This window comes from Lissotriton vulgaris, chromosome 1_2 (assembly GCF_964263255.1).
Source record: "Lissotriton vulgaris chromosome 1_2, aLisVul1.2, whole genome shotgun sequence".
In the NCBI taxonomy this organism is placed as follows: domain Eukaryota; kingdom Metazoa; phylum Chordata; class Amphibia; order Caudata; family Salamandridae; genus Lissotriton; species Lissotriton vulgaris.
The window spans coordinates 182,781,113-182,808,837 of record NC_141686.1 but is presented as its reverse complement, the minus strand read 5'-3'; the positions used below and the strand labels follow the sequence as shown (position 1 = coordinate 182,808,837).

Below are 27,725 nucleotides of genomic sequence, written 5' to 3'. Positions count from 1 at the left end.
CAGCTGTCTATGAAGACGGGAAAGAAATGGGTGTATATATTAAATTGCTCCTGAGTATTCTAGAGCTTAAGTTTCACTAGGGTTTAGCGGCCATCATCATCTGTCCAGGTTTGCACTACAGCACCAGGTAGGGCTTGATGTATAATGACTGCCATGCCACTCTTTTTCAATGCCTGAGGTGGAGTATGAGATGCTGTGGAAGGGGCAACTAAAGAAGTACACCTTTAGATGCTCTTTCTCACTCAGTGTTTTTTTAAGTTACTCTGCATCTCTTGGGGAGAGACGAGTTTCTTATATAAAGGCACTGTCCCCTGATTGCGAGGTTAAATAGACCAGTACATTTGTACGCTAGACAGGGTTTGTCAATCTGCTCATATTGAGTGAAACAAAGGCAAGGGATCGGGATGTCATGATTGGAGGTGCTCTGAGATGGGAGTGTAATGTTCTTGGGGGTGTAGTTGTTAGAGAGTCTGAGGGTCAGACACTTTCACACAGGTAAAAGACATATGTGCATTTTCCAGTGAGGGGGGGGTAAATGCTAAGGGGGGAAGGGCAAATGGATGGAGAGTGGAGAGCTATGAGCAATGGGGCAATAGGCAGGGGTGGGACAGATATGCATACATTGGTGTGGGTGGTTATATTATTAGAATGTATGATACATGTATGATGGGAAATGTGGGCTCTGAACTGTTTACTTACCTATTTGTAGTTAGTCCACACCCTTTGAGGAGTCAAAAGCCACCAAACAATAGTGGCGATGATGGGGGAAATTGCTAGTAACACCAATACCAATATACACCCACCATGTCCAATCCAAGGTGGAAAGTGGAGAGATAGAATAATGGTAAGAGTCAGAGTAATAAAGTGCAAAGGGGTGAACCCATGTGATTGGTTCTGTATGGCGTGATTGGGCTGAAAGCTTAGTGGTGTTGTGAGAGGGAGCACCCAAGCCTTTCAGACAGGATAGAGGGAAACTGATGTGGTATTAGGGAGGATGGGGACTCATGAGGGTAGATCATCATAAGCAGGTATGAGACACTGAGTCCCCATTGGGTGCGGAGAGGAAGTTCATTGAGATAGTTTTGCAAACTGGTGGTAACTGACTAACCATGGGCTCTGCCAAACTAGGCCGAGTGCCAGGACAATGCTGAAAACATACATAGAATGCAGTGAAAATACCTACACAAACTAAGGTACACTATGGGTTAGGGTACCCCTATGTTTGGCATGACCTCCCCTATAGGGCTCTAGTACATAATAAGGCAGGAGGATTGAAACTACCTTTATGTCCCTAGTATTTAACAGGGCATGGCGGTTTAGACGCCAGCTGCCCTTTTTGCACTTGCACATGTGCACTGCAGAGAGCCTGAGGTATGTTTAAAAGCGGCCCTATGCTGCAGGACTGCTTTTAAAATTCAAATTGTGCCCAAACTCGACTTTGATGTTTGGGGAACTTATAAAATTAATAAACTACAATGTTTGGTCATATTAAGTGCCACCAGGGACTCCCTTAGGTGTCCTTGGAGTGGGGATCATGTCATTTTAAGATAGACCCTTATAAAAGAGGTTTTATAAGCCATGGGATCATTGGATTGCACATTTTACTCCTTAAATTGCAGTAAAGTCCTTCCCAAAATATGCTTTTGTGCTAGGAGCACTCTGGAGAGTGGATCTGCAATATCAGTATATATTCAGAACTCCTAAAGTCTCTGCTAGGTATTCCAGGGGTGGGGTGTCCTGTAGATATAGGTGGAGTCCAAAAGGGAGGGAGACTATACGTTGAATCATCCTGTAGGGTGGTTTAGTTACATTTTCTCTCTCTGCTGGAAAATCAGACAAATTGGAGAAAGGGGTGCCCTCTAAGAAAATATAGTGCCACACTTCTGAGGATGTGGTTGTACCCTGAGATGTTGCCCTGCACCTCATAGGACAAGAGTACCCTTCTACTTGACGCAGAGAGCTTGGAATAGGTATGCAAGAGGGGCAGGGCCTCTCGGCTCTGCTGCTTGAAACTGAGAGAAGAAGAAAGATTGCCAAGCTGGAATCTCTTGATTTGCACCATCAGGCCCTGCACTCTGAAAATACGATGTCTGCTGTATTATCTGGAACTACAGCACTTGGATGCACCTTGCCTCAAGAGGAATAAAGACTGGGCTCCATGCAAGCTACAGGTTAACAGAGCTCACCTGCATCAACTTCACCAAGAGTGTATCCAGTGTTGTCTAGGTGCAACTTTTCTAGGATCATCTTGGAGTTTCCAAACCTTTTAATTGTGTTTTGGACACTTTGGACCCTCAATCAGAACTTCAAAAAGAAGTTCCTGAAGTTTTGGAAAGTTTGGTGAACTTTTGTGAAAGAGCTCCTGAGGGGGCCATACCCTCACAGAAAGGTTATCCGGTGAACCCTCATTGAATCCGGCCTGCTGAAGCAGGCTGAACGATGATTGGTAACAAATCCTCCAGAAAAGTTTTTAAGTGTGATGGTAAAATCTTGACGGGGCCTCTTCCTTAGTGTATCCGACCAGGGCTCCATTGCGATTGGTCTCAAACTTTAACTTTCTCCCAGTCAGAGGCCACCACATGGCATTATTGGTTCCTAAACACTCAAAACTCTTTATTCTTGAAAAATTCATATCCCTGATTCCCTATAGTGGATCTTGGTTCATTTTGGTGTCATTTGTAAGATAAAATGATTTGCTTTAAATACCTCTCTTTGTAGTTAAGCCTGTCATCTCGCAGCCAAGCTACCAAGGGTTGAGTATTCTGAGCCCTATGTTGTATTTAGTGGCCTTATTAGCAGTGGTAGATGTATATTTACCAATTCTAATAAACCACTTTACATCAGATAGCAAGGCTCGCCTGTCAGGTTACAGCGTTATTGGGGGTTAGAATGTTTAGCATTGTTAGGACCCTGGGGCAATAGGTAGGCTAATAGGATGTCAAATACGACGGTGTCATGTGGCGGCAGAGGACCAGGGCTGAAGTATCACCAATGGTGCTAATCCAGGTAATGTGATGTGTTGTACAAGTGAACCATATGAGCTTTTTCAATTGTCAGCATCACATACTTTTGTAAGCATTGTAAACATCATAAGCCTAATATACGTCATAAACATATTCAGTCAGAAGCGCCCCCATAACACAATAACATTACAGTATCATAGCCATATATGGGAGGGATGAACAAGGGGGTGGACTGTGTGTAGAAAGCAGGTTGTAGGTCTAAAATGAGATCCACCCTGTTGTGGTAGTAAGAGTAGGTAGTATTGGGAGCAGGTGCATTTGCTGGTTATAGGAAAGGGGCAGGGTTTTGAGGTTTGGGTAAGGGGTGCGGGGGTTGATGGGACAGAAGCGGAGCATGAGGGAACAAAGCCTAAACATTCCCAGGAATAGGAAGTCAGTGCAGAGGGGCGTTCCAGGTTATAATAATGGGGTAGGACCTGGGTGTCAGTCCAGGAGAGATCTGCTTTCAGAAGGGAATTTGATATGTTTCTGCCCTCAGACTGTTGTTGTCATTTTGTCCGGTCCGGTTCAGTTTTGTTGGTGTCCTTGACATGGCAGATCAGGATGAAGGACAGCTGCGGTGTCCAATTCAATATCTTGAGAATGTGAAGGATCCATGCTGAAGTTGCTCAGGGAGCTCAGAAATTGATCTAAGTCTTGTGGGTTTATAAAAATCTCTTGAGTTTCCATCCATAGTGATCCGCATGATGGGGGTGTTCTAGTAATCAGAACTTGATGACCCACTTTCGCAACTGAGGATACAAGGCCAGAAAGTCCATTGATTTGGCATTGATGTCCAATGATCCTCCAAGTCACATGGGCCATGTTTGCTGGCCCCCAAGAGGATCTTTTCACTATGTGCATGTCTTAGAATGCAAGCTAAGAGGAGTCAATACTTGCAGGTGGGTGGTGCACCCATATCCTGTGTGTCTGCAGGATTTCCAGGGGGGAGTAAAGGAAAACTATGTAATTTTAGGGATAAGGTTGGGTAAGAATGTCCGGATGTCAGAGAGTTCCGGATTCTTGTGGGTTCCATAGAAGGGGATAGTGTCAGAGCGGGAGCGCTCCTCCATGCTGCTAATTTGTTTTGATGTGCCATATTTCCTGGGGGGTATTCTCCAAGTCTGTCAGCTTGTCTTCAGTGACAATGAGATATTGATACAGGGAGTCCACTCATGTATGAATGAGCCCCATGTCCAATATAATGCTTTACACATCTTGGGTGAGGTCTGTTATTATCATGTCCATGGCAAAGAGACTGGTTCCAAAGGACATTTCTTTGAGGCTGGTTTTTAGAGGTGCATTAAATGCAGCTGATGCTGTTGGTGTAGGTGCGGGAGTTTGCTTGCTGTCTCCCACCTATTTGGTGCAGAGAAGCTGCATATTCCCATTGCCCTCATTAGTCAGATTGCCATAAACTGAGGAGGGGCGGGCAAAGGGTACTAAGGTTTATTAAGAAGGTTCAATGTGATCACTGTGTCGAGAATTGGAGTAGGGGAGTATGACCCTACCTAAGCTGTTAACTAGAGATGCAAGAGGTATTCTTCCACTGGGAAGTGTGGCCATTGAGAGAAGACATGTGGAAGAAGTCAGATGGCTTTGGTAGCAGCTACATGTGGCAAGGAATGTCTTGTTACCACTACTGGGTCACTTGCGAGGGTCTGCCAGTGGGGATGTAGGTTAGGAAGTCACCATCAATTGTTATTATGATTCTATGGGAAATATGTGAGGGAATTATACACCTTTTAAAAAATGGCAAGCACCAAGAAACATTTCCTTTGGGGACAACTGCCATCAATTCCAATGACTCGGCTGCTTTGCTTGATCACTACTTCTAGCTTTGGCATTCTCAACGAAGGCAGTATGGAGTGTCAAGGTTGGAAGTGGATGGTATAAATAGGGGAGAGTCGGGTAAAAACAAGCCATATTAGGTAAGAGATAGTCAAGTTACCAATTGTAAGATCCAAACAAAGATCTAGAATAAAAAGAAATATAAAGGATGGTTTATTATGTGTATTTGTAGCACACTATCACATGTGAGAGTATCCTTGCACTGAGAGCCTAGCCCTGCTTATGGTAGGTTGCTTAAATGGAAAGCCATGTCTTCAGATTATTGCAGAATACAAGAAGAGAGTAGGGGGAACTGATATGGAGTGGGAGGCTGTTCCATGCTTTAGGAGAGAGGAGAACACCCATCCTCCTGTAATGACTCTGGGACTGATAGGAATCCTGAAGCTTAGATTTGTCTGGGTGGTTGATTACTCCTAACTTTAGGACTCCTATACTGAGAAAAATCCTAACTTTAAGACTTTCGGTATGCACAGAAGGCATTTAGGAGTCCTAAAGTTAGGACTCCTAACTTCTGTGAATACTGAAATGAGTAAGTGCCTTCTGTGAATACCAAAATGAGTAAGTGCCTTCTGTGAATACCAAAATGGGAGTAAGTTTAGGATTTTGTCTTGTTATTTCTGTGAATCGGGCCCTTACATAGCAGCCCTCCCTATAGGTTCCTACAAAGTCTTCGCAGATTACTTCAATTGTGAATTTGAACCATTGAGTTGAATGAGACAGATCTTACAAATAGTGAAGACCAGGTTTGTTGATTTCTGGGCTCACAATTCCACCCCCTATATAGAAATGGACAGCTGCTGCTATTTACCTGAATGCATTTAATCTTAACCAAGGTATCCAAGCTTATATTGAGAGCACAGTTATCGATAAAGAGGGGAGACGTATGTTCAATAGCTTGGATAACACCAGTCATATTGACTATATACTTTTTACCATTAGACTCTGATCCATACTGGATGCTATGATTGCAATCGCCCAGCAGGACAGGGGCCCTAATTCCCTGGATCTACCCCCGAGACTACTGGGAATTGCTCTATCTAGCTCCCTCACCGAACCCTTCCATAGAAGGCGTAGACTTACTAACAACCAAAGTAGGATACAATGGAGCATTACCAAACCTAGAATAGAAATCTGTTAAAAAAAAGCTGGATGGTCCTATAACGTTGCGATTTCTTGAGCTAAAATAGAATCAGAATATGACAAATGGGCTATGTAACGTGCCATCAAGGCGCAGGAACAGCGGTCCTTTTGGCATATTCTTGCCAAAGGCGGTATCAATGTTTATTCTCTAATAAACATTAATGTCTCTGCATCGATTATTTTGATAATTTTCAGAGCTGTATGTCTCCTCAATAGGGCCAGCACCTTGCCTAAGTTAGTGTGATTGGGTACAGTCCTTAGTTCTAGTGCAGGAACACTGGGGTTAGATGACCACCAATTTGATTAATCTGCACAGTTTACATTGAATCAAGACACCATCTATATTTCTGAAATTAGCAAAGCAATAGACTGGATCACCTCAAACAAAGCTCCGGAGTTGGACAAGGTCCTTGGGAATCTATTTTAGGCAGAAAATGACTTATGTTATCCTAATATTGTAGTGTGTTTTATTGCCATCTCGCGAGCAGCACCCATACCCCCTACATGGGCTAGGGCCGAGATCATTCACATTTTTTAGAAGGGTTCAATGGCACTTAGCTTAAACTATAGGCTTATTAGTGTTATTGATAGTACCCAAAAACTATTCAGCAGAATTATTCTGGACAGGCTGCGTGAATGGTTAACCTCCTTAGATATCCTTTCACAGTTACACGCTGGTTTTAGAAATGGTACAAGTACCATCAACCAGGTGTCATGTCTATAGTGGCTCTATTGGAAAAAAGTTTACACCGGGGAGTGGTCGCCTTTATGTGGCATGTGTTTACCTGTAATCCGTATGCAGTGTAATTCCTAGGGAATCCTTGTGGAAGGTATTGGCTGGTATTGGGGTCCCTAGGAATCTACTTGACATCATTATAAGATTTCATGCTAACAATAAGCTCAGGTCAGATGAGGGTCCCAGGGCAAACTGAGAGATCTAGTCCTAGTTAATAGGGGCAGTCTGCAGAGGTGACTCCTCACCATGACCATATTCACCTTATTTATCCAGAACCAATGGGATACAGGGTGCTACCTCAGGTATGATTTCTTCCACTTTCTCCAAAGTTTGTATTATTCCTGTCCTGGAAAGCACTATTCTTTCAAAGTCCAAAATGAAGACATTTTCTACTGGGGGTTAGATCAGGCTAAGCCAACCCACTGGTGTGGCTAAGTTTCCCTGACACTACCCTTACAGTCCCTTCACTAACCTCATAGATCAAAATTCAGCGGATCTTACAAAAGGGCATTATGCCAAGGTATGCACTCATTGAGTCCTGATACCACTGTTTGCAGAGTGTAAATCCAGAACACTTCCCTTTTAGCTCTATACCCATTAATGTTGTTGTCTATGGGTTTATGGACTTTTTCCAGGATTCTCCACCTGAGGTCCGTAAGAAGATGCTTCTTTTCCTGCCAATGCGCTACTAAGGGAGCTCCTCTTTTATTGTTTTTGATTGCCGACCTATGTTCACTTAGTCGGAATCTAAATTTGCGGCTGGTTTTGCCCACATACCCCAACGGGCAGGGGAATAGAATAAGGTAGACTACATTCGATGACCTGCAGTTCGTCATTTCCTTAGCAATAAATGTATTCTTGCCCCATATCAGTTCTGCTGAGACAATAGCCGTCTCACAAGCATGGCAATGCCGCCATTTGTGGGTGCCCATGACAGGGTTCACTCCTGTTATGGATTTCTGTAGAGAGGAAACCCCAGACGTATATTTTGAATGGACTAAATGGTTGCGCAGATTTTTATTTCTGCGAAACGCAAACTTGGGTTTAGGTATAACTATTCCCTCTGGTCCTGAATTCAGTATATGCCACTGAGAATTGACAATTTGTTGAATCTGATTGCTAAAATTAGAGTGTCGAGTCACACACACCAATTTTGGGTCACTCACCTTGGTATCATTGCTCAAAAGCAAGTTCCTATTGTAATATTTGGCCCTCTTGTAAGAGTCTTTAAGTAATCTCGGGGGCTACCCTCTCTTCAGAAGCTTGCTCTTCAATTCTTCTGCATGTATTTCAAAGTTTTGCATGGTCGTACAATTACGCCTCAGCCTCAAAAATTGGCTGAAGGGTATTCCATCCTTCTGGCAACGCGGATGGAAACTCTCGTACTTAAGGAGAGTATTGCATGCCGTAGGTTTGGTGTAAAGTGACACCTCAATGGTACCTTCCGAAGACAAGATCCAAATATCAAGAAATTCAATCTTATTCTTGTTAACATTGGTGCTGAATTTCAACTGAGAGTTACACAGATTGAGCCAAAGGGTAAACTCTTCCAACTGTTCTTCCGGCCCCCTCCAAATGAAAAAAATATCGTCTACATAACGATACCAGTGTAAAATGTTTTCAAAAAAAGGGGCAATTTCGTTGTAAATGAAACCGTACTCAAACTCACCCGTGTAAATGTTTGCCAAATTAGGGGCGCAAGCTGCGCCCATACTCACGCCCTGTACTTGTTTGTAAATAGACTTGTTGAACTCAAAGTAATTTTCCTGGAGGACTGTGCCCAGGCACTCCAATACAAAGAGAATATCTAAGTGACTATTGGACCTTTCTAGGGCTGTTTTAACTGCCTCAAGGGCTCCTCTTTGGGGAATAGAGGTGTAAAGCACCTCGAAATCCTTTGTAACGAGTGTATCTGACTGGTGATTGAATGGCAATCCCTCTATAATACTGATCAAGTGACCGGTGTCCCTAATGTACGCAGGGAGACTGAAAACCAAAGGCTTGAGAAATGTGTCCACATATTTCGACAAAGGTTCAGTAATTGAACCAATTGTCGAGACGATCGGCCTATAGGGGGGTTGTAAAATACTTTTATGGGTTTTAGGTAACCCATAGAGCACAGGGATGCTGGTATGTGGTTGATTCAGATAGTCATACTCCTGTTTGCAGATAGTGCCCCTATTGAGTGCGGCCTGGGTAAAGCATAGAATGCCATTTCTAATTCTTTTTTCTGGGTATATATTCAATCACAATCAATCAATCACAGACATTTATAAAGCGCACTACTTACCCGGAGGGTCTCAAGGTGCTAGGGGGGGGGGGAGTGCTGCTACTGCTCGAACAGCCAGGTCTTGAGCTTCTTCCTGAAGGAGAGGTGGTCTTGGTTCAGGCGCAGGTCGGTCGGAAGGGAGTTCCAGGTCTTGGCGGCCAGGTAGGAGAAGGATCTTCCTCCTGCTGTCGTTCTCTGGATGCGGGGGACGGCGGCGAGGGCGTGGCTGGCTGATCGGAGATGTCGTTTGGGAACGTGGAAGTTGATGCGGTTGTTGAGGTAGCTAGGGCCTTGATCGTGTAGGGCTATGTGTGCGTGGGTGAGGAGGCGGAAGGTGATTCTTTTGTTGACGGGGAGCCAATGCAGGTCTCTCAGATGTCCGGAGATGTGGCTGTGTCGTGGGATGTCGAGGATGAGTCTGGCTGAGGCGTTCTGGATCCGCTGGAGTCTCTTCTGGAGCTTGGCGGTGGTTCCAGCGTAGAGGGCGTTGCCGTAGTCCAGTCGGCTGGTGACGAGGGCCTGGGTGACCGTCTTCCTTGTCTCGGTGGGGATCCACCGGAAGATCTTCCGTAGCATGCGCAGGATGTTGAAGCATGACGAGGAGACAGCGTTGACTTGTCTGGTCATGGTGAGGGAGGAGTCCAAGATGAAGCCCAGGTTGCGTGCGTGGTCTGTCGGTTTGGGTGCGCTGCCCAGGGCGGGGGGCCACCAGGAGTCGTCCCAGGCGGAGGGCGAGGAGCCCAGGATGAGGACTTCCGTTTTGTCTGAGTTCAGTTTCAGGCGGCTGGTCGTCATCCACTCGGCTACATCTTTCATCCCTTCGTGAAGGTTGGCTCTGGCGGCGGCGGGGTCGTTGGTCAGGGAGAGGATCAGCTGGGTGTCGTCAGTGTAGGAGATGATGTTGAGGTTGTGTTGGCGTGCGATGGCCGCGAGGGGGCTCATGTAGACGTTGAAGAGGGTGGGGCTCAGCGAGGATCCTTGAGGGACGCCGCAGATGACTTCGGTGGCCTCTGACTTGTACGGTGGTAGACGGACTCTCTGTGTTCTTCCGTTGAGGAAGGAGATGATCCATTCCAGTGCCTTCTCCTGGATTTCGACGTTGCTGAGGCGCTGCACTAGGGTGCGGTGGCAGACAGTGTTGAAAGCCGCGGAGAGGTCTAGGAGGATGAGGGCCGCTGTTTCTCTGTTGTCCATCAGGGCTCGGATGTCATCGGTGGCAGCGATGAGGGCGGTCTCAGTGCTGTGGTTGGCTCGGAAGCCAGACTGTGAGGGGTCGAGGGATCCATTTGTCTCGAGGAAGGCGGCCAGCTGCTTGTTGACGGTCTTCTCGATGACTTTGGCTGGGAACGGGAGGAGCGAGATGGGGCGGTAATTCTTGAGTTCGGTGGGGTCCGCTGTAGGTTTCTTTAGTAGGGCGCTGAGTTCGGCGTGCTTCCAGCTCTCCGGGAAGGTGGCGGTGTCGAAGGAGGTGTTGATGATGTCTCGCAGGTGGGGTGCGATGACCACGTCGGCCTTTTTGAAGATGTGGTGAGGGCAGGGGTCGGTCGGAGATCCGGAGTGGATGGAGTTCATCATGTGGATGGTGCTGATCGGAGTCCAGGTGCGGAGGGTGGTGGTGGGGGGCGGTGGTTCGGTTGTGGCGTGCGTTGGTTGAGTGCTGAAGCTGTTGTGTATGTCCGCGATCTTGTTGTGGAAGTAGGAGGCGAGGGAGTTGCAGAGGTCTTGCGATGGGGTGATGTTGTTGTTTCCGGCGTTGGGGTTGGAGAGCTCTTTCACGATGTTGAAGAGTTCCTTGCTGTTGTGTGCGTTGTTGTGCAGCCGGTCCTTGAATGCAGTTTTCTTAGTGGCGCGGATGAGTTGGTGGAGCTTCCGGGTGGCAAGCTTGAGGGCGGTCATGTTGTCCGGTGTTGGTTCCCTTCTCCAGGCTTTCTCGAGGGCTCGGCAGTTCTTCTTGGAGCTCTTGAGTTCGTCGGTGAACCAAGGGGCCTTCTTGCTGCTGGGTCTGCTAGACGGGGTCCTCAGTGGGGCGAGTTCGTCCGCGCAGTTGCTGATCCACTTCGTGAGGTTGTCGGCGGCCTGGCTGGGGTTCGCTGAGCTGGTGGGGGGGTGCTGGCTCAGGGAAGCGGCGAGCTGGTCGGCTGTGATCTTGTTCCAGCTTCTTCGAGCAACCGGTTGCTGGTGGTGGTGGATCGTCGTTCTTCTGAAGGTGAAGTGGACGCAGCTGTGGTCCGTCCAGTGGAGTCCAGTGGCGTGGCTGAAGGCGATGTGTTTGCTGGATGAGAAGATGGCGTCGAGTGTCATTGACATGATGGCAATGTCCTGACTCCGTCAGAAGCGGTCGCTCCCCACGGCCCCCTGTCTCACGTGGGTATCGCTGTGCTGCTCTGCTGCCTGGTTATCGCTGTGCTGCTCTGCTGCCTGGGTATCGTTGTGCTGCTCTGCTGCCCTGAATTGTACTGTGCCTGCTCGCATTGCTTCACTGTATTATCCTGCCTTTGTGTCAATTTCCCGCTTTGCCCTGCCTAGCGCTCGCATTGCCAGATTGAATAAATACATCTGCCTTATTGCGATAGTGCCTCTCTGCCCACAGCGTTATTTGTATTGTGCCCCCAACCGGTTCCGGTTTCGCTTCAGCTGCCATTTTGTTGTTGTTGTGCCTCGGAGCCCGCCCTCTCCACCCCGCTCCCGCCTCCCAGCTGCTCCTCCCTCGCCCCTCTCCCCTCCACTATTTACATATGACAGATGCCTTTGCGCGCAGCGTTCACGCACAGCGGTCGCGCCCCATGTGCGCCGAAGTTGCGCCAAAGGTAAGCCCGTCTACGCCCGTCCGCGCCTGGACCGCGCCCAGGGCCCGACCCCCTGGCCCCCCGCAAAACCCACTCCTCCCGCTTTACGTATAACGCCACTACCCTCTATGCCCTTAACCCTGGACGCAAACCGCAATGCTACGAAGCTGCCCCAGGAGACACCCATGGACCCTTCGCCTGCCACTCCTGCAATTTCGCCTGCATCAGGACCCACACCAAATCCACGTACCCCAAACACAACTCCCACTCTAACCACCTGAAGTGCATCCTGCTGAACACCCGCTCGGTCCACAGACATGCCATTGAACTCTGGGACCTACTCGACACCACATCGCCGGACGTCGCCTTCTTTACAAAAACCTGGATGAACGCATCATCAGCCCCCGACATCACTATAGCAATCCCGGAAGCTTACAAGATCATCCGAAAAGACCGCTCCAACCAAACAGGAGGAGGCATCGCCATCGTCCATAAGAACACCATCCGAATCACGACCAGCTCCGACGATAACCTCCCGACCGCCAAACACCTTCACTTCCAGATCCACACCGACCCCAGGACCACACTTAGAGGCACCCTCATCTACAGACCACCAGGAACCCGCACACAATTCAACGAAGACATCACTGACTTCATCAGCCCACATGCCCTCACCTCCGAGAACTACATTCTACTGGGAGACCTCAACTTCCACCTGGAAAAGAAAAACGACAGCAACACCACCACCCTTCTGGACAACCTGGCCAATCTCGGACTCCAACAACTTGTTGACACCCCCACCCACCTTGCCGGACACACGCTCGACCCTATCTTCACCTCCAGCAAACATATCTCCTTCGATCACACCACAGCTCTCCACTGGACTGACCACAGCTGCTTTCACTTCAGCTACAAAAAGTCCACAACCCACAACCCCCCACAACCTATTCCTCGAAGAAACTGGAACAAAATCACCACCGACCAACTGTTAACATCGCTTAACGAAAACCCCCCTGCCATACCATCGGACCCAAACCAAGCTGCCACCAAACTCACACAATGGATCACCCACAGCGCTGACGAATTAGCACCCTTGAAAAACCACCAGACCAAACAAGGTAACAAAAAGGCCCCCTGGTTCAACGATGACCTTAAGAAATCCAAGAAGTTATGTCGTACTCTCGAGAAAATCTGGAAAAACAAACCAACCACCGACAACCTAACCACCTTCAAGGACGCCACCCGCAAACACCACCAATTGATCCGATCCACCAAGAAATCAGCATTCAAGGATCGACTCGACAACAACGCCCACAACAGTAAGGAACTATTCAACATCGTCAAAGAATTTACCAACCCCACCGCCGGCACCAACGACATCACTCCCTCTCAAGACCTCTGCGACTCTTTATCCTCTTTCTTCCACAACAAAATCGCCGACATACATAACAGCTTTGAAAACCATTCCGAGGAACAGTCCACTCCACCCACCTCCGAACAAAAACAGCACTTTCACAACCTTTGCGCCTGGAACCCCATCACCACTAAAGACACCATCCGCCTGATGAACTCCATCCACTCAGGCTCACCAACCGACCCATGTCCCCACCACATCTTCAACAAAGCAGACTCAGTCATCGCACCCCATCTCCGCGATGTCATCAACTGTTCCTTCAACTCCGCTACCTTCCCGGAAAGCTGGAAACATGCCGAACTCAGCGCACTTCTGAAGAAACCCACAGCAGACCCCTCAGAACTTAAGAACTACCGCCCCATCTCACTCCTCCCATTCCCTGCCATAGTCATTGAGAAAGCCGTCAATAGTCAGCTCGCCACCTTCCTTGAATCCAACAATTCCCCCGACCCCCTCACAGTCCGGCTTCCGAGCCAAACACAGCACCGAAACCGCCCTCATCGCAGCTACAGACGACATCCGAACGCTACTGGACAATGGAGAAACAGTCGCCCTCATCCTACTCAACCTCTCCGCCGCCTTCAACACAGTCTGTCATAGCACCCTCATACAACGCCTCAACAACGTCGGAATACAAGAAAAAGCTCTGGACTGGCTCTTCTCGTTCCTCGCCGGGAGAACCCAGAGAGTCCGCCTCCCCCCATTCAAATCAGAGGCCACCGAAGTCATCTGCGGCGTACCACAAGGATCATCACTCACTCCCACCCTCTTCAACGTTTACATGAGTCCCCTCGCTTCCATCGCACGACAACACAATCTCAACATCATCTCCTACGCAGACGACACCCAGCTGATCCTCTCCCTCACCAAAGACCCAAACACCGCCAAAACCAATCTACACGATGGAATGAAAGAAGTAGCCGTATGGATGAAGAACAGTCGTTTAAAACTAAACTCAGACAAAACGGAGGTCCTCATCTTAGGATCACCCCCCTCATCCTGGGACGACTCATGGTGGCCACCGGCCCTGGGTACAGCACCCATACCTATAGATCACGCACGTAACCTGGGATTCATCCTGGACTCCTCCCTCTCGATGACCAGACAAGTCAACGCCGTCTCATCTTCATGCTTCAACATCCTACGCATGCTCAAAAAAATCTTCAGTTGCATCCCCATCGACAAGAAAGATAGTCACCCACGCACTGGTTACTAGCCGAATGGATTATGGAAATAGCCTTTACGCCGGAACCACTGCCAAACTACAGAAAAAACTCCAACACATCCAAAACGCCTCAGCCAGACTCATACTGGACATCCCCCGTCAAGCTCACATTTCCGGTCACCTGAAAGACCTCCACTGGCTCCCCATCAACAAGAATAACGTTCCGTCTCCTCACTCACGCACACAAGGCCCTCTACGACCTAGGACCCGAATGCCTCAACACAAGACTGTCCTTCTACACACCCACCCGCCAACTACGATCATCCAATCAAGCCCTCGCCGCAATTCCACGCATCCACAGATCCACCATGGGAGGAAGATCCTTCTCCTACTTAGCGGCCAAAACCTGGAATTCTCTCCCCACTCACCTCCGTCTTACACAGAACCACCTCTCCTTCAGAAAGCAGCTAAAAACCTGGCTTTTCGATAAGTAATTTACCCTCCCTCCCTCAAGTGCCTTGAGACCCTCTGGGTGAGTAGTGCGCTATATAAATTCCTGAACTTGAACTAATGTACTGGGATATTCAACATGGCTTCAATTTGTGAGACATAGTTTTGTGTGTTCAAAGCCACTATGCCCCCTCCCTTGTCACAGGGTTTAAAGGTAATTTCTTTATTCTGTGACAAGGTCTTCAAAGCCATATATTCCTCATACTTTAAATTATAGGTGGGTTTAGGAACAAATTTGACCATATTTTGGATCTTAGAGCACACGACCTTCTAAAAAATGCCCACTTCGGGTCCCACTTCATCTAATAAAAGTATAAACACAGAGTCCGGTCTCAAGCCTGACAGATTGGTAGTAACTGGTGGTTCATGGCATTCAAAGAATTTCCTAAGTCTTATCTTTCTAAAAAAGGATTGTAAGTCCCGGTTCAGCTCAAATTTCAATCGTAGTGCTGGGAACAAACGAAAGTCCTTTAGAGAGAAGGCTCAACATAGATTGATCAAATGGAACTTTAGATAGATTGAATATAGGGATCAGATCCTCCTGTTTAGATATATTCATAACAGCAGAGCCTTGATCTCCCTTATTATTCATTTTTAATATCTCCAATGCTGGTTCCTCCTTCCGTTCTGATATTGAGGGTACATTTCTGGGTAGGGGTATTTCTCCTGTGGTGGGTATTGCCCCCAACCTTGCGGTCTGAATCTCGTCCGTGGGGTGGTCTGTCTGTTGCCTCAGAAACGGCCACCTCTGTATTGTTGGTTAAACTTTGGTCTCCTATAGCTGTTACCCCTGTATGGATTAGGTCCTGTATCTCCCTCTGAGTCAGAAGATTCAGAGAAGGTCAGAATCTTCCTATTGGACCAATAAGGAGTATCCCCTTGGTATTCTTGATCCCTAGGCGTATTAGTATAGTACTGTGACCCCAGGTACGGATACACTTTTTCTTCAGAGAAGTAACAGATGTCTTTTTTCAATTTATCAGTTTTCTTTTTGATAAGATAATCGCTGAAGGAGTCTAGTTCGTAATTGACTTCTTCTAGTTTCTTTTTAGCTTCGTCCACCGAATTGATCTTATTGATGATTTCCTCGATATCTGCTATTCCTTTAAGAGGGTATCGACAACCTCGCAAGCTGTTTCTATGATTAGGATCATAAGGTCCCTAGAACAACGATTAGCGATGAGCCTACACTTTTCTAGGAATTTTCGGACTTCTACGAAAAGACCAGGAATATTCCTAACATGAAGTCCGTTAGGTATAACTCCTGCCTTTTCTTTTTGAGATTTAGCAGTTTAAGCCATTCGTCATTGTCCGCTTTACTAGGAATACCAGGACGGTCAGCAGAGGTGCTTGCACCAATCAGATTAGAGAAATCTTCGTCGGAAAATCCAAAGGTTTTGATTTAATCCATAGGTTCAAAAGACACACTAGGCTAAAGGAATCTCTAAACACAAGCACAGTAAAGAAAGCTCCTATGTTACCCACACAGATCTAAAAGACAAAACATTACAGAGAAGATAAAGAGAAGAAAGATAAAGATTCCAGCAGAACCAAAATAGGCAACCCTCACAGCAATGTGCTGGGGAAACAATCAAAAAAACACAAGAGCTTCCCTGGATACAAGATGCTAAGAGAAGGAGGCTGGGAAAAACTATTAAAAAAACAGAAAACCTCCCCTAGAAAGCAATATACAAATGGGTATTACCTCCAATTATTTTCAAATATCAGCATTGTCCCACACAGAACAGTTTATTTCAAAAGTATATATCTATTTATTATTTTCTCATCATCAGAAAGGGTCACAAACACGGTAGAATCATGGACATATATACAGTCTATTTACATTGCAATATATATACATTGCAGCCTTCAGACAACCTAAATATATTCAACATCCACTCACATATCCACACTATCATCAATGACACCGGACAATATTCCCTAAACAAAAAAGAAAGGTTAACAGACAAACAATATACAAATATGTGTATATACAAAGCGACAAAACAAAACAAAAAGAGAGAAGAGCGCCAACGCGCGTTTAGGAACAGGACCGAATTTCCACCAATCCTTCGTCAGGGCGCACAATATAGACTTTTCTTTGATTTCTTCTCCACAATGGGGAACATCACATTGTATCCTGTACTACAGTCTTTGGATAATACAAGTGGACTTGCAAAAAGAAGGCTGTTTCTTCAATTCAATAAACCATATATTTTTATGGTATCTGTGGGGACAATGAGACAACTGCCAATATAACTGATAAAGGACATAAATGTCTGCTGTAAAAACCACCACCAAGTCAAAAGTGAGAGAAACCCGTTATATAGTGCTGAATGAAGACGGATATAGTGTGACCAGAAAATAGCCATACATTAAAAAAAACTAAATTAAGAACCACAAAAAATAGATATTGAAAAAAGAAGAAGTTTATGTCAGCCAACACTGTGTGGAAGTTAAAAAACAGCTTGAGATCCAGATCTGTCTATGAGTACCCGTGTGTTAGAATAAATTCATATGTCAGGAATACACATACCATAAACTCCATTCCTAGAGGCAAACACGGTCTATCGCCTCAAAGGACGTACGTTCACAGATGTAGAAAGCAGAAATCTGGAAAATGTTATAGAAAAATGAAAAAACGAACAAAGAATAAATACCAACTATCTCCGGTCAATAAGCCGGTCAAAACTCGTAGACAAGCCAATCGAGAGCTCCGGGTGAACAATGCAGGCCCTAGTTGTGCCAATGTATATCCCCCACATATAGAAGGGTCAGCAAGGCTCAAATAGATCTCAATGGCTTTCGACATGTGGGAACCATGCATAGACAAACAGATAGCCCTGTACATATCGTATTGTCTTAAATGTACCAATATACAGTTCTTAAACAAAAGAGAGGGGCTCAGTATAAACCAAAAGAAAATAGAGCACCTAGTTACTATGAAGTAAAAAAAGATTTTTCCTTTTGGGAAAATCAAATAATGTCAAGCTCATTCACTCACTCCGCTCGGTCAGAATCCCCACGTGAGATTCAAACAATTCGCTCCATCCTTCTTCAGGACAATAGATATTTATTTCTCCATATCCAATGTGTCACCTGTGTAAAGGCACATTGGTGAACTACTTGTTAGATTCAACTCTTGAATGGGGTTGTATATATTTCACAATTTCCCGAGCTGTTAGGTTAGTCGTTGGTGTGGGCAAACTTGACTAAATGTTGCCTAATTTTCTGTCACGGGTATATAAAATAAAATAAAACAAGATCCCATTGGCCCCTCCAGGTCATGTATCTTTTACTTCACCCTGTTTGTCATCCCTTAGGATCAATTTCTGTTCTGTGGTGATGAGTCCCACACCTGATTCCTGGGGGGGGGCGGTGTATCTCGATATTCTTCTCTAACACTGGGTAGATTTAGCTCGTGGCTTTTCTGTCCGACGGCAAACTTTCCCGGCGTTACTCTTCCGCGTCGGTTGGATTGCGGTGAACATAAACCCATAAATGAAAGGGTCATCAAGGCTCAATAAGATCTCATTGCCTATCGACAGGCGAGAGCAATGCGCACCAAGGTAACTTACCTAGCTAATATCGTTTCGTCATAAGAGGCCAACCAGCTCAATACACGATATACAGTAAACCCAAAGGTGTCTAAAGGGAAATACAGGAAGGAAAAATAGAGAGAAGAAAACCACCTAAGATACAGTTTAAATAAGTTGAATCCTATCCTGATCAAGTATACCCCACCACGAAGACTCAAAAACACATACCGTGGGTCGAATATCCTAGGACAAAGATGCCGGGTCCACCAAAGGTGCACCAGAGATATGGAGCGGCGAAAAGGCCTTAAGGCGCAGAGTTCTTTAAAATTGTCTCAGGGAGCGAGGCTTGCCTCCGAGGGGCTTGTAGCTGTATTAAAAAATATAATGAAAAGAGAAAAATCACAAACTAACCGTAACTTTAACCTAAACAGCCCAACACGAAGAAAATTAGGCAAAAGAAAAAGGAGATCCGGTAAACGGTCGGAAAAGAGTCTACATCCTTACCGCGTGAGAAGATATCACGTCCTATATTGTAGAAAGCCGTCACACGAATCCTTGGTTGGTGAGAGGGGGCCAGAAAGTGATAAGAAAAACTCTGTTTATGTATGGTCCACTTTTGCAGGAAAAAAAGTAGCACCTGGTAATGCGTACTGGCGGGCAGGAGCATAGAGAGTGGACTAGTATCCATGTCGAGGCATATAATTGGGAATAGAGCTAAAGGGCGGACTACCCCACCTAAAGGTGAAGGCTTGCTGGGAGCTAGAAGACGGACTAAGCTGCGGGTATCGGAATTAGAAGGTAGGAAAGATTAGCCTGTAACGACAAGGGAGAGGGTCATAACAAGATCTAGCCCTCCATTATCACTGGAATCCAAATCAATTTGGACTGCAGAAGGGAACAGTCCACCCCGAACTGCCTAGCCAGGTCCTCTCTGGACCGGAAACAAGCACCCTGGGACCGGTTTTAGGGTATCACCCTTCATCAGCCAAGCTAGCTTAAATCCAGTGGTGTAGTATGCACTCGACCACGTCTGGGCATACCCTTCCTACTACGACATTTGCGAAAGAAACAATTGATGGACGGAATGCTGGACAATGCAAACATTCACCTCCAGTCACAAGGATCTGGGTTTAATCCATCATTCTTTTGCTCACCACACCACCCCATTTTGGACCCAGCCATATGCAAATCATTCTTGACCCTGTTCCTTGTGGGAACAGTCCAGCCCGAACTGCCAAGCCAGGTCCTCCCTGGAACAGAAACAAACATCCTGGGCCAGTTTCAGGCCATCATCCTTCTTCAGCAAGGCAAGCTTGAATCCAGTGGCGTAGTGAGCACGGGACCCACGGCTGGGCATACCCTTCCCACTTAGAGTGACATATGCAAAAGAAACAATTGAAGGACGGAATGCTGGACAATGCAAGCATTCACCCCCAGTCACATGGATCTGGGTTTAATCCATCATTCTTTTGCTCACCACACCACCCCAGTTTGGACCCAGCCATATGAGATCCTGGATGCCCGGCAGATGCAGCGGTCCTGTGGTGGTTCGACTGCCACACTTGTAATAAAGCAGACAGTACTCATAAAGGGTCCTATGCTACCATTTAAACTTCCCATCCTGTGCATCACTGTTAAATCACCTTGTTGTAGCAATCAAACTTGCCCTTGGGACTTGACTAATTCCTGGACTCACATCACTAATTTAGTGTGTCATTTAATGCGGATTTGTGGGGTATGCTAATACATGGGAGGGTATCCTGGTGCCGATCAGCTGAGAGTCTAGCAAAGCCCAGGGCCTAGTTGGTCTAATCAAAAGGCTAAGTCTTCAGCTTTTGCTAAATTCAAGAAGTTAGGAAGGTGCTTTTGTGTGTAATGACAGGTCATTCCACACAAGATTGATGTAGGAGAAGGCTCTACACCAAGATCTGGTCTTCTTTACAAGCAGGTGGTATGATGTAGGAGTCCAGAGAAGAAGAGATATCTGGGAGTTTTCTGAAAGGAGATGCGATTGTTGAGGTATGCTGGGCCTGTTTTATGTGGTGCCTTGAAAGCGTGGATGATGAGTTGAATTGTGCCTATTTGTGTATGAGAAGCCAATGGGGTTTTCTTAGGTGCAGTGTGATGTGAGTGTGTCCCGGGTGGTTGAGAGTGATAAAGGCTGCAGAGTTCTGAATGTTCTGCAGCCTTCTAGTTTTTTTTGTTGATCTCAGCATAGAGGCTGTTTCTGTAGTCCAATTTGTTTGTGACCAGGGCATTTATGATGGTTTTCTGGGAGCCATTTGGAAATCTTCCTCAGCTTCTTTGGAATAAAAAAACATGAGGTTGCGATGGCATTGACATGGGAATCTTGTCATGTTTGATGTTGATAATGATCGTGAGGTTGTTGGTGTAGGTGGGGGCGGGGCTGTCAGTCTTATCTCCATTGGCCAGCACGTAGAATCTCCCAGTGAAGTGCTCTTACAGAAGTTCATGATCTCGGTCTTATTGGTGTACATCATTAGACAGTTTGTCTTCATCCAGTGAGAAATTCTAGTTATGCAGGCAGTGAACTTGATCCGGGTACTGTGTTTCTTGTCTGTAATGGAGGGAATGAGTTGCATGTCATCAGCCAAGGAGAGGATGCTGTGAGAGTGGATGAAGAGGGTCAGGCTCAGGAAGGATATTTGCAGAACTCAACAGATGAGGTAATGGGTGTCCTAGGAGTATGGTGGTAGGAGCAGATCCATAAGTGTGAGTGGGGAATATTCTTGGATTCTGATGTCGTTGGGTGAGGATAGGGTGGGAGGCTCTGTAAATTGGTCCAGTGAGGTCCAAGAGGATGAGTTCCACCATGTCTCCTCTGTCCAAAGCAATGCATAAGTCATCCATGGCGGCAATAAGAGCAGTTTCAATATTGTGGGTGGGTCTGTAACCAGACTGAGGGATGTCGAGAGTTGGTGGTAGTTGAGGTATTTAGTAAGGCATATGTTGATGCCATCTTACACCTTCCTACATCACGCTCTCATAATTGTTCTCACATTTTTACACCCTATTTATTATGTGCATACATATGACACACAAATCTACAAATCAATGCCTTAATTTTACACTTTTGTTATGCATGTATTTGCAGGTGCATCATTTCTATAAAAAATTAAATATAATATGTCAGTGGGTTTACCCCCAGACATTTTGCTTCATGCCTTCTGTTTTTGACCTATTTTTTTGGTTTTAGAACTCTGGGCACTTTACCACTGCTATTCAGGACTAAAATGCATATGCTGTCCATGTAAATTGTATTTATGGATTGGTATATCCATGATTGGCTTATTTGACTTACTACTTAGTCCCCAGTACAGTGCACTGTGTGTGCCTAGGGCCTGATAATCAAATGCTGCTGGTGGGCCTGCATCACTGATTGTGCCACCCACACAGCCAGCCATTCAAAGGTGTCCGAGACCTGCGACTGCAGTATCTGCACACAGTCTTTACTGCCATGTCGACCTAGCAAGTACACCCCCTTATCAGGCCCAAGCCTCCCCTTTCTTTGCATGTAAGGCACCCATCAGGTAGGCCTAATGTAGCCCTATGGGCAGTGTGTAGTGTGTGTGAAAGGGAGGACATATATTGGTGTGTTTTGCAGTGCTTGATAGTGAAAGTCTGTGTATTTAATTTTCACTATTGCAAGGCCATCTGTCCCATAGGCTGACATGGGAGTTACTTTGTAGCATCTTAAAAGCATAACTTTCCAGTGGGACACGATCGAGAAACGGAGTTTAGGCTTCCTGAACTCAGATTTCAAAATGCATATTTTATTAAAAAAATGAATTTGATATTGGGTATTTTCTTGTATAAACATCTATGATCCTCTGCTTGTTGTGTAGTCGCTGTCTAGGTTTTAGACTGACAGGCTGGTTTGTGCATTCACACTAGACAAACACCAGGGGGTGTTGAGGTGTCTCCTGCCTTTCCAGGGTCTACTCATAGCCAGGCTAAATGGACCTAGTGGAAGGAGTTGTTGCTTGCACCAGAATGGACGGTGTCTGTCTTTCACAATGCCGTCTCCACCCCTTGGAGTGAGGCTGGCCTAAGCCAGGCAGAACTAGGTTATATATGAAATTGTAACTTTGTATGTGCCAACTTCAAAGGGAAATGTGGTATAAATATTTGGCCCTGAACCCAGAGATTTAAATTCCTGCAGGTCTAAGGAACCTGCCAGGAAAAAGAGCTGGGTGAGCTGCCAGGAGGAGTACTGCCCCTCTGCTGTTGTGCTTTGTTGGGTTTGGCCTGCAGTTGCTGCTACTGTCTTGGGCAGGGAAAGGACTGGACTGTTCTTTCTACATATTAAGCATCTCCAAGGGCTTGATGTAGAGCTTGCCTCCTGTTGGAAGTCTCAGGGAAATCACATACTTTAAACTCTTCTGGGTACTGGCTTCTTGAACTGGATATTTCAGCTGCCTCAGAGGAGAAAAGGTAAACTGAATCCATCAATGATGCTGCTGTTGGCTCTGTCAACTGAAGGCACTGCAGAGGGCACACCACACTTCATACCGCAACCCTGGTCTCACTGACGACAACGTCTGCCGCTGCCACCGAGCCGCTGCTTATAACCTGTCCTGTGGGCACCGCACCGCCGCCAGCCTGGTATCCCCAAAAATGCTTTGACACCATCACTGAAGCCAATGCCTGCACCGTGATCTGTGGACATTGCTCTTGGAGAACACAGAGCACAATCCTGCTTCTCACTGCAGCCCTGGTCTCACAGATGACACCGCTTACAGCTGACCTCCATGCTGCTGCTTGGACCGGGGTTTGGGGTCTCCTCTCGTAAGTGACATCATGCACTGCCCCGTACCACACTGCAGCCTTGGGCCACTGATGCCAGTACTATTGACTCCAGTTTGACAACTAAAATCTGTGGACCCTGCACACTGCATTGCCCTTTCTCCCAATGCAGCCTTGGGTCTCCTGAAAACAACACTGCAGTAATAACAGCACTGCTGCCTTCTTCAAGAACTCAAGTCATCTCTTAGTAGAAGTACATATGAGTAAACCTATGACAATTGCCAGTCATGTTGCCCTCCCAACTAAAAGCCTAGAACTAAATATCTGGTACATTTACTGAAGAATACTGTAATGTATCAACTTTATGGATATATAACTCTGATACTTCATAGAATGCTAAATTCACAGTATCTAAATACATTTTTACAGCATGAATAATAGTCTCAAAAGTTCTTGAACTACTAAATATTTAAGTAGAATGGTGGGGATATTGTATTATGGACATATGCTAAGATCTGCAAAACATATCTAATTATATCAATATGTATTATTTTAAGTGTATTTTGTTTTGCCTGGTGACTTTCTTTGGTCTTTTCCAAGCATTATTATACATGTAAATTATGTTGACTGAGCTTTAAATAGTTCCTGTTTATGGTTGTAATCATATGGCAATGTTGTACTCTTTTTATTGTTTTTTTATGTGTTGTGGATTATAAATGTTCCAAAATAAATGATATTGACTGGCTAATTGCTAATGCAAAACATTTTCAAATTGTCTAAAGTGGTAATGGCATATATTAAAAGAATAAAACACAAACATTCACATTATGTTTTAAAAGATACACTTTCCTGTTTACAAATGATTTATGCTTTGCATTGTGGTAAATTTGTGAATTTTTTAGGGCTAAGCACTGTTTATTGGATTGGGGCTGTTTTTCAATATTGATGTGCTGATCAGTGGACCTCGACATCCCTCGCCGCAGCCACATCACACCCCACCTGAGAGACCTGCACTGGCTCCCTGTCAACAAGAGGATAACCTTCAAGCTCCTCACCCACGCACACAAGGCACTCTACAACACAGGACCAACGTACCACAACAGACGACTCAGCTTCTACACCCCCACCCACCAGCTCCACTCCGCCGACCTTGCCCTCGCCACAGTCCCCCGCTTCCGAAGAGCGACCTCCGGCGACAGATCGTTCTCCCACCTTGCCGCCAAGACCTGTAACATCTTCCCCATCCACCTACGGCAGACCGAAGACCTGCTGACCTTCAGAAAACTCCTCAAGACCTGGCTTTTCAAGCAGTAGCAGCATTCCCGACCCCAGCACCGTGAGACCCTCACGGGTGCGTAATGAGCTTTACAAATAGTATGATTGATTGATTGGACCGGTATGGACTCTTTGTAAGGTATAGCTTACTTTCTTTATAGACATGTGAATTTAACTAATCCCAAAAATCTATTATCATAATTCAAATGTCTTAAAGTATTAATTTTAGTCTAAAAGTTCTTTCTATAACATTCCTTGCAGCTCCTTTGACTTTCTTGTTCCTAAGGCTGTATACTAGTGGATTTAACATGGGGATCATCACTGTGTAGAAAACTGATGCCACTCTGTCCTGGTCCATGGAGTAACTGGATCTAGGTCGTAAATACATGAAAAGAACTGGAACATAAAACATTATGACACAGACAAAGTGTGAGGCACATGTTGAGAAGGCCTGTTTTCTCCCTTCTATAGAGTGCATCATGATGATGGTAGAAATAATATAGGTGTAAGAGACCAGGACAACAAGGAGAGATCCCACTTGCATACTTCCAGCAACTGTAAATACTATAACCTCATTAAGTGTGGTGTCTGAGCAGGAGAGCTTCAGAAGAGGAGGAACATCACAGTAAAAATGAGAGATCTCATTTGGCCCACAAAAAGACAACCTGAAGGTGCAGGTGGTATGAACAAAGGCAGCAAGTATGCTGGCTGTAAATGATCCGGCCACAAAAGAAGTACACACAAATTTTGTCATAATGATGGGATATTGTAAGGGATTACATATAGCAACATATCGGTCATAGGCCATCACAGCCAGCATTAGGTCATCGGTATTTGCAAGTGTTGCGAAGAAAAACAACTGTGTTGCACACCCTAAGAAAGATATTGTCTTTCTTTTTGAAAGGAAGTTGATCAGCATATTGGGAGTAATGGTTGTTGAATAACAAATGTCTACCAAAGACAACTTGCTGAGAAGAAAGTACATAGGACTGTCTAGGCATGGTGACATCCTGATTAATGCAATGATAATGATATTGCTTATCAGGGTGATGATGTATACCAGAAGGAAGAACACAAACAATGGCACCTGCAATTCTGGATCATCTGTAAGACCAAGAAGAATGAAATTGGTAATGACTGTGTGATTTCCCACTTGCATTTTTCCAGAGATTACTTCCTAGGGAAAAAGAAAAAATAATCAATTAAACATCTTCATTGTGACACATGTACCTATCATGATGTAGGAGTGTTTCAATATTATCATGATTCTAATCCAAAAATCTCAAATACTAGAAACAGCAATGGATAGATAGATGTGCACATCACTGTAATCTGGAGATCAAAATTGTTGACAAAATGACCCTCAATATTAGGTATTATAGAAAATGACTATCTTTTGCATCATACCACCCCCCCCCCCCTGAGATTTTGCCCTGTCTGCTCTGCAGGTTCTAGAGCTCTATGCACTGTACACCTGCTAACCAGGTGTAAAGTTCCTGTTTTGCCAATTTAAACATGGCTATGTTGTCTTTGCCCTGATTGGCACAGTTATCTTTCCTGTAAGATCATTGTATATAGTGTGGAAACACAACCATGGCCTGGAAAGTTGAATACCACTCCTGCAGTGCAGCCCATATTGTGCCATCCACTATTGTGGTGGTGAAAACATGATGTAAGACCCACTCCATGTAGCCTAAAAGTAGCAGCTTGAAGACTGCTACTGAGGCCTGTCAAAGTACTCTTTTGACAGATAGGAAAAAGTGATTTTTAATTTTAGAGGTGCACCCTGCTACCAACAAGATATGATGCATAATGTCTTAGAGTGGAATATGTGAGACATTAGAAATGGCATGTTCCCACAGTGACTAGGTCAAAAAGGATATTGTCACTGGTCAGACTATAACTGGCACATTGAAAATTCAATCTATAGGTAATAAACTGTAATCTCTACTAGCTACAGACTCCATTCAAAGAACCATTTTTATATGTCATACACATGTAATCTATTGGACAAGTTTGATATGTATTAGATATAAAAAAAGGAATCTTTTAGAAATGTTACACTATTTCCTGCATTGGGTCCCCAGCATCTGCCCATCTAGTATTCGGCCTGAATTAGGCAGGAAGGAGGTTTGAAAACTGTTTCTAGATCAGAGACAATGGCCTGGGAGTGGGGATGTCTGTAATCCCCTGGCAAGAAGACCAATTGCGATGGGCCCGGGAACTTAATTTACTTAAGTGAGACCTTCCCTGCCGCAAGTAAATGTTAAGTGATGCCTGGAAAAGGTACAGATTTAAAGCTGGTTTTGAGTGGCCACAGAGGAGGAGACTGCTCATTCCCTGTCAGAAAATGGGTTACTAGTTGAGTAGGGTAAACAACAAAAGTCACTAAATAAACATGTGCTTAACGCTCGGGTACATAGGCACAAAAGCAGTCAGGCTTAACATAGAAGCAATCTATAAAGGAGCACATTTACTATTAATGCATGCAAGGAACTATCTGTGCTGGGGTATGCAAAAGGGAGAGAGCAGATATTATCTATATTCACAAAGATATGGACCATTTCTGCTGTTATATTGCACCAGTGCGGTCACCATTGCACAATGGTGCAAGGTTGACTGCATTATGGGCACAATGAAAAATTGGGTTTCCCGTTGGCAGTTGGTCCAGACATGAACCACAATCCTAGTCAGGGTAAGTAGCAAACACACCCTCATTTAACATGTGCTCACCCCCTGGTAGCTTGGCACAGGGAAGTCAGGCTTAACTTAAGAATCAATGTGTAAAGTATTCGTGCAACACTTCAAACAGTAAACACCATACAAAAAGAGACCAAACCTGCTTAGCCAAATGGAGATTCATTTAATGATAAAAATAAGGCCAAAATTACAAAAATCTGATAAGTAAAACCTGAGAAAATTTTTATAAACTAAACTGAGTTTAATGTTTAAAAGCATAAAGCGTCAACCTGGGGTTAAGAGTTTGCAAAATTAATGGGTTTAGGAAAGTAGAATCTGTTTCGTATGGTTACCCCCACTTTTTGCTGATGTTTCACATCTAGGACCACGTGATTGAAGTGAATCCACCCACTGTATCAATGATACTGTGACCGTCTTTGCCTAGTGCCAAGCTGACCATTGGACGTATCGCACCATCCAATAAGAGAAATAGAGCGCTGGTGTCAATTACAGTGAGCCCTCCTTGCGACATGATTGATGCGTCATATGTACTTTATGACGCATCCTGTTGCAAGGAGTTAAAGATACATCA

At 45.4% G+C, this 27,725-nt stretch overlaps 1 protein-coding gene across 1 annotated transcript; it reads right to left on the bottom strand.

The window, feature by feature from the left end:
- Positions 1-24,665: 24,665 nt before the first annotated feature.
- On the bottom strand, positions 24,666-25,613 carry LOC147734848 (olfactory receptor 5F1-like). The gene has a single exon (XM_086953646.1). It carries the CDS (start codon positions 25,611-25,613, stop codon positions 24,666-24,668), a length of 948 nt encoding a protein of 315 aa, XP_086809772.1.
- Between the last annotated feature and the right edge of the window lie 2,112 nt (positions 25,614-27,725).

Coding starts and splice junctions, on each gene's coding strand:
- LOC147734848 (XM_086953646.1), bottom strand. CDS start 25,613: ATGCAAGTGGGAAATCACACAGTCATTACCAATTTCATTCTTCTTGGT.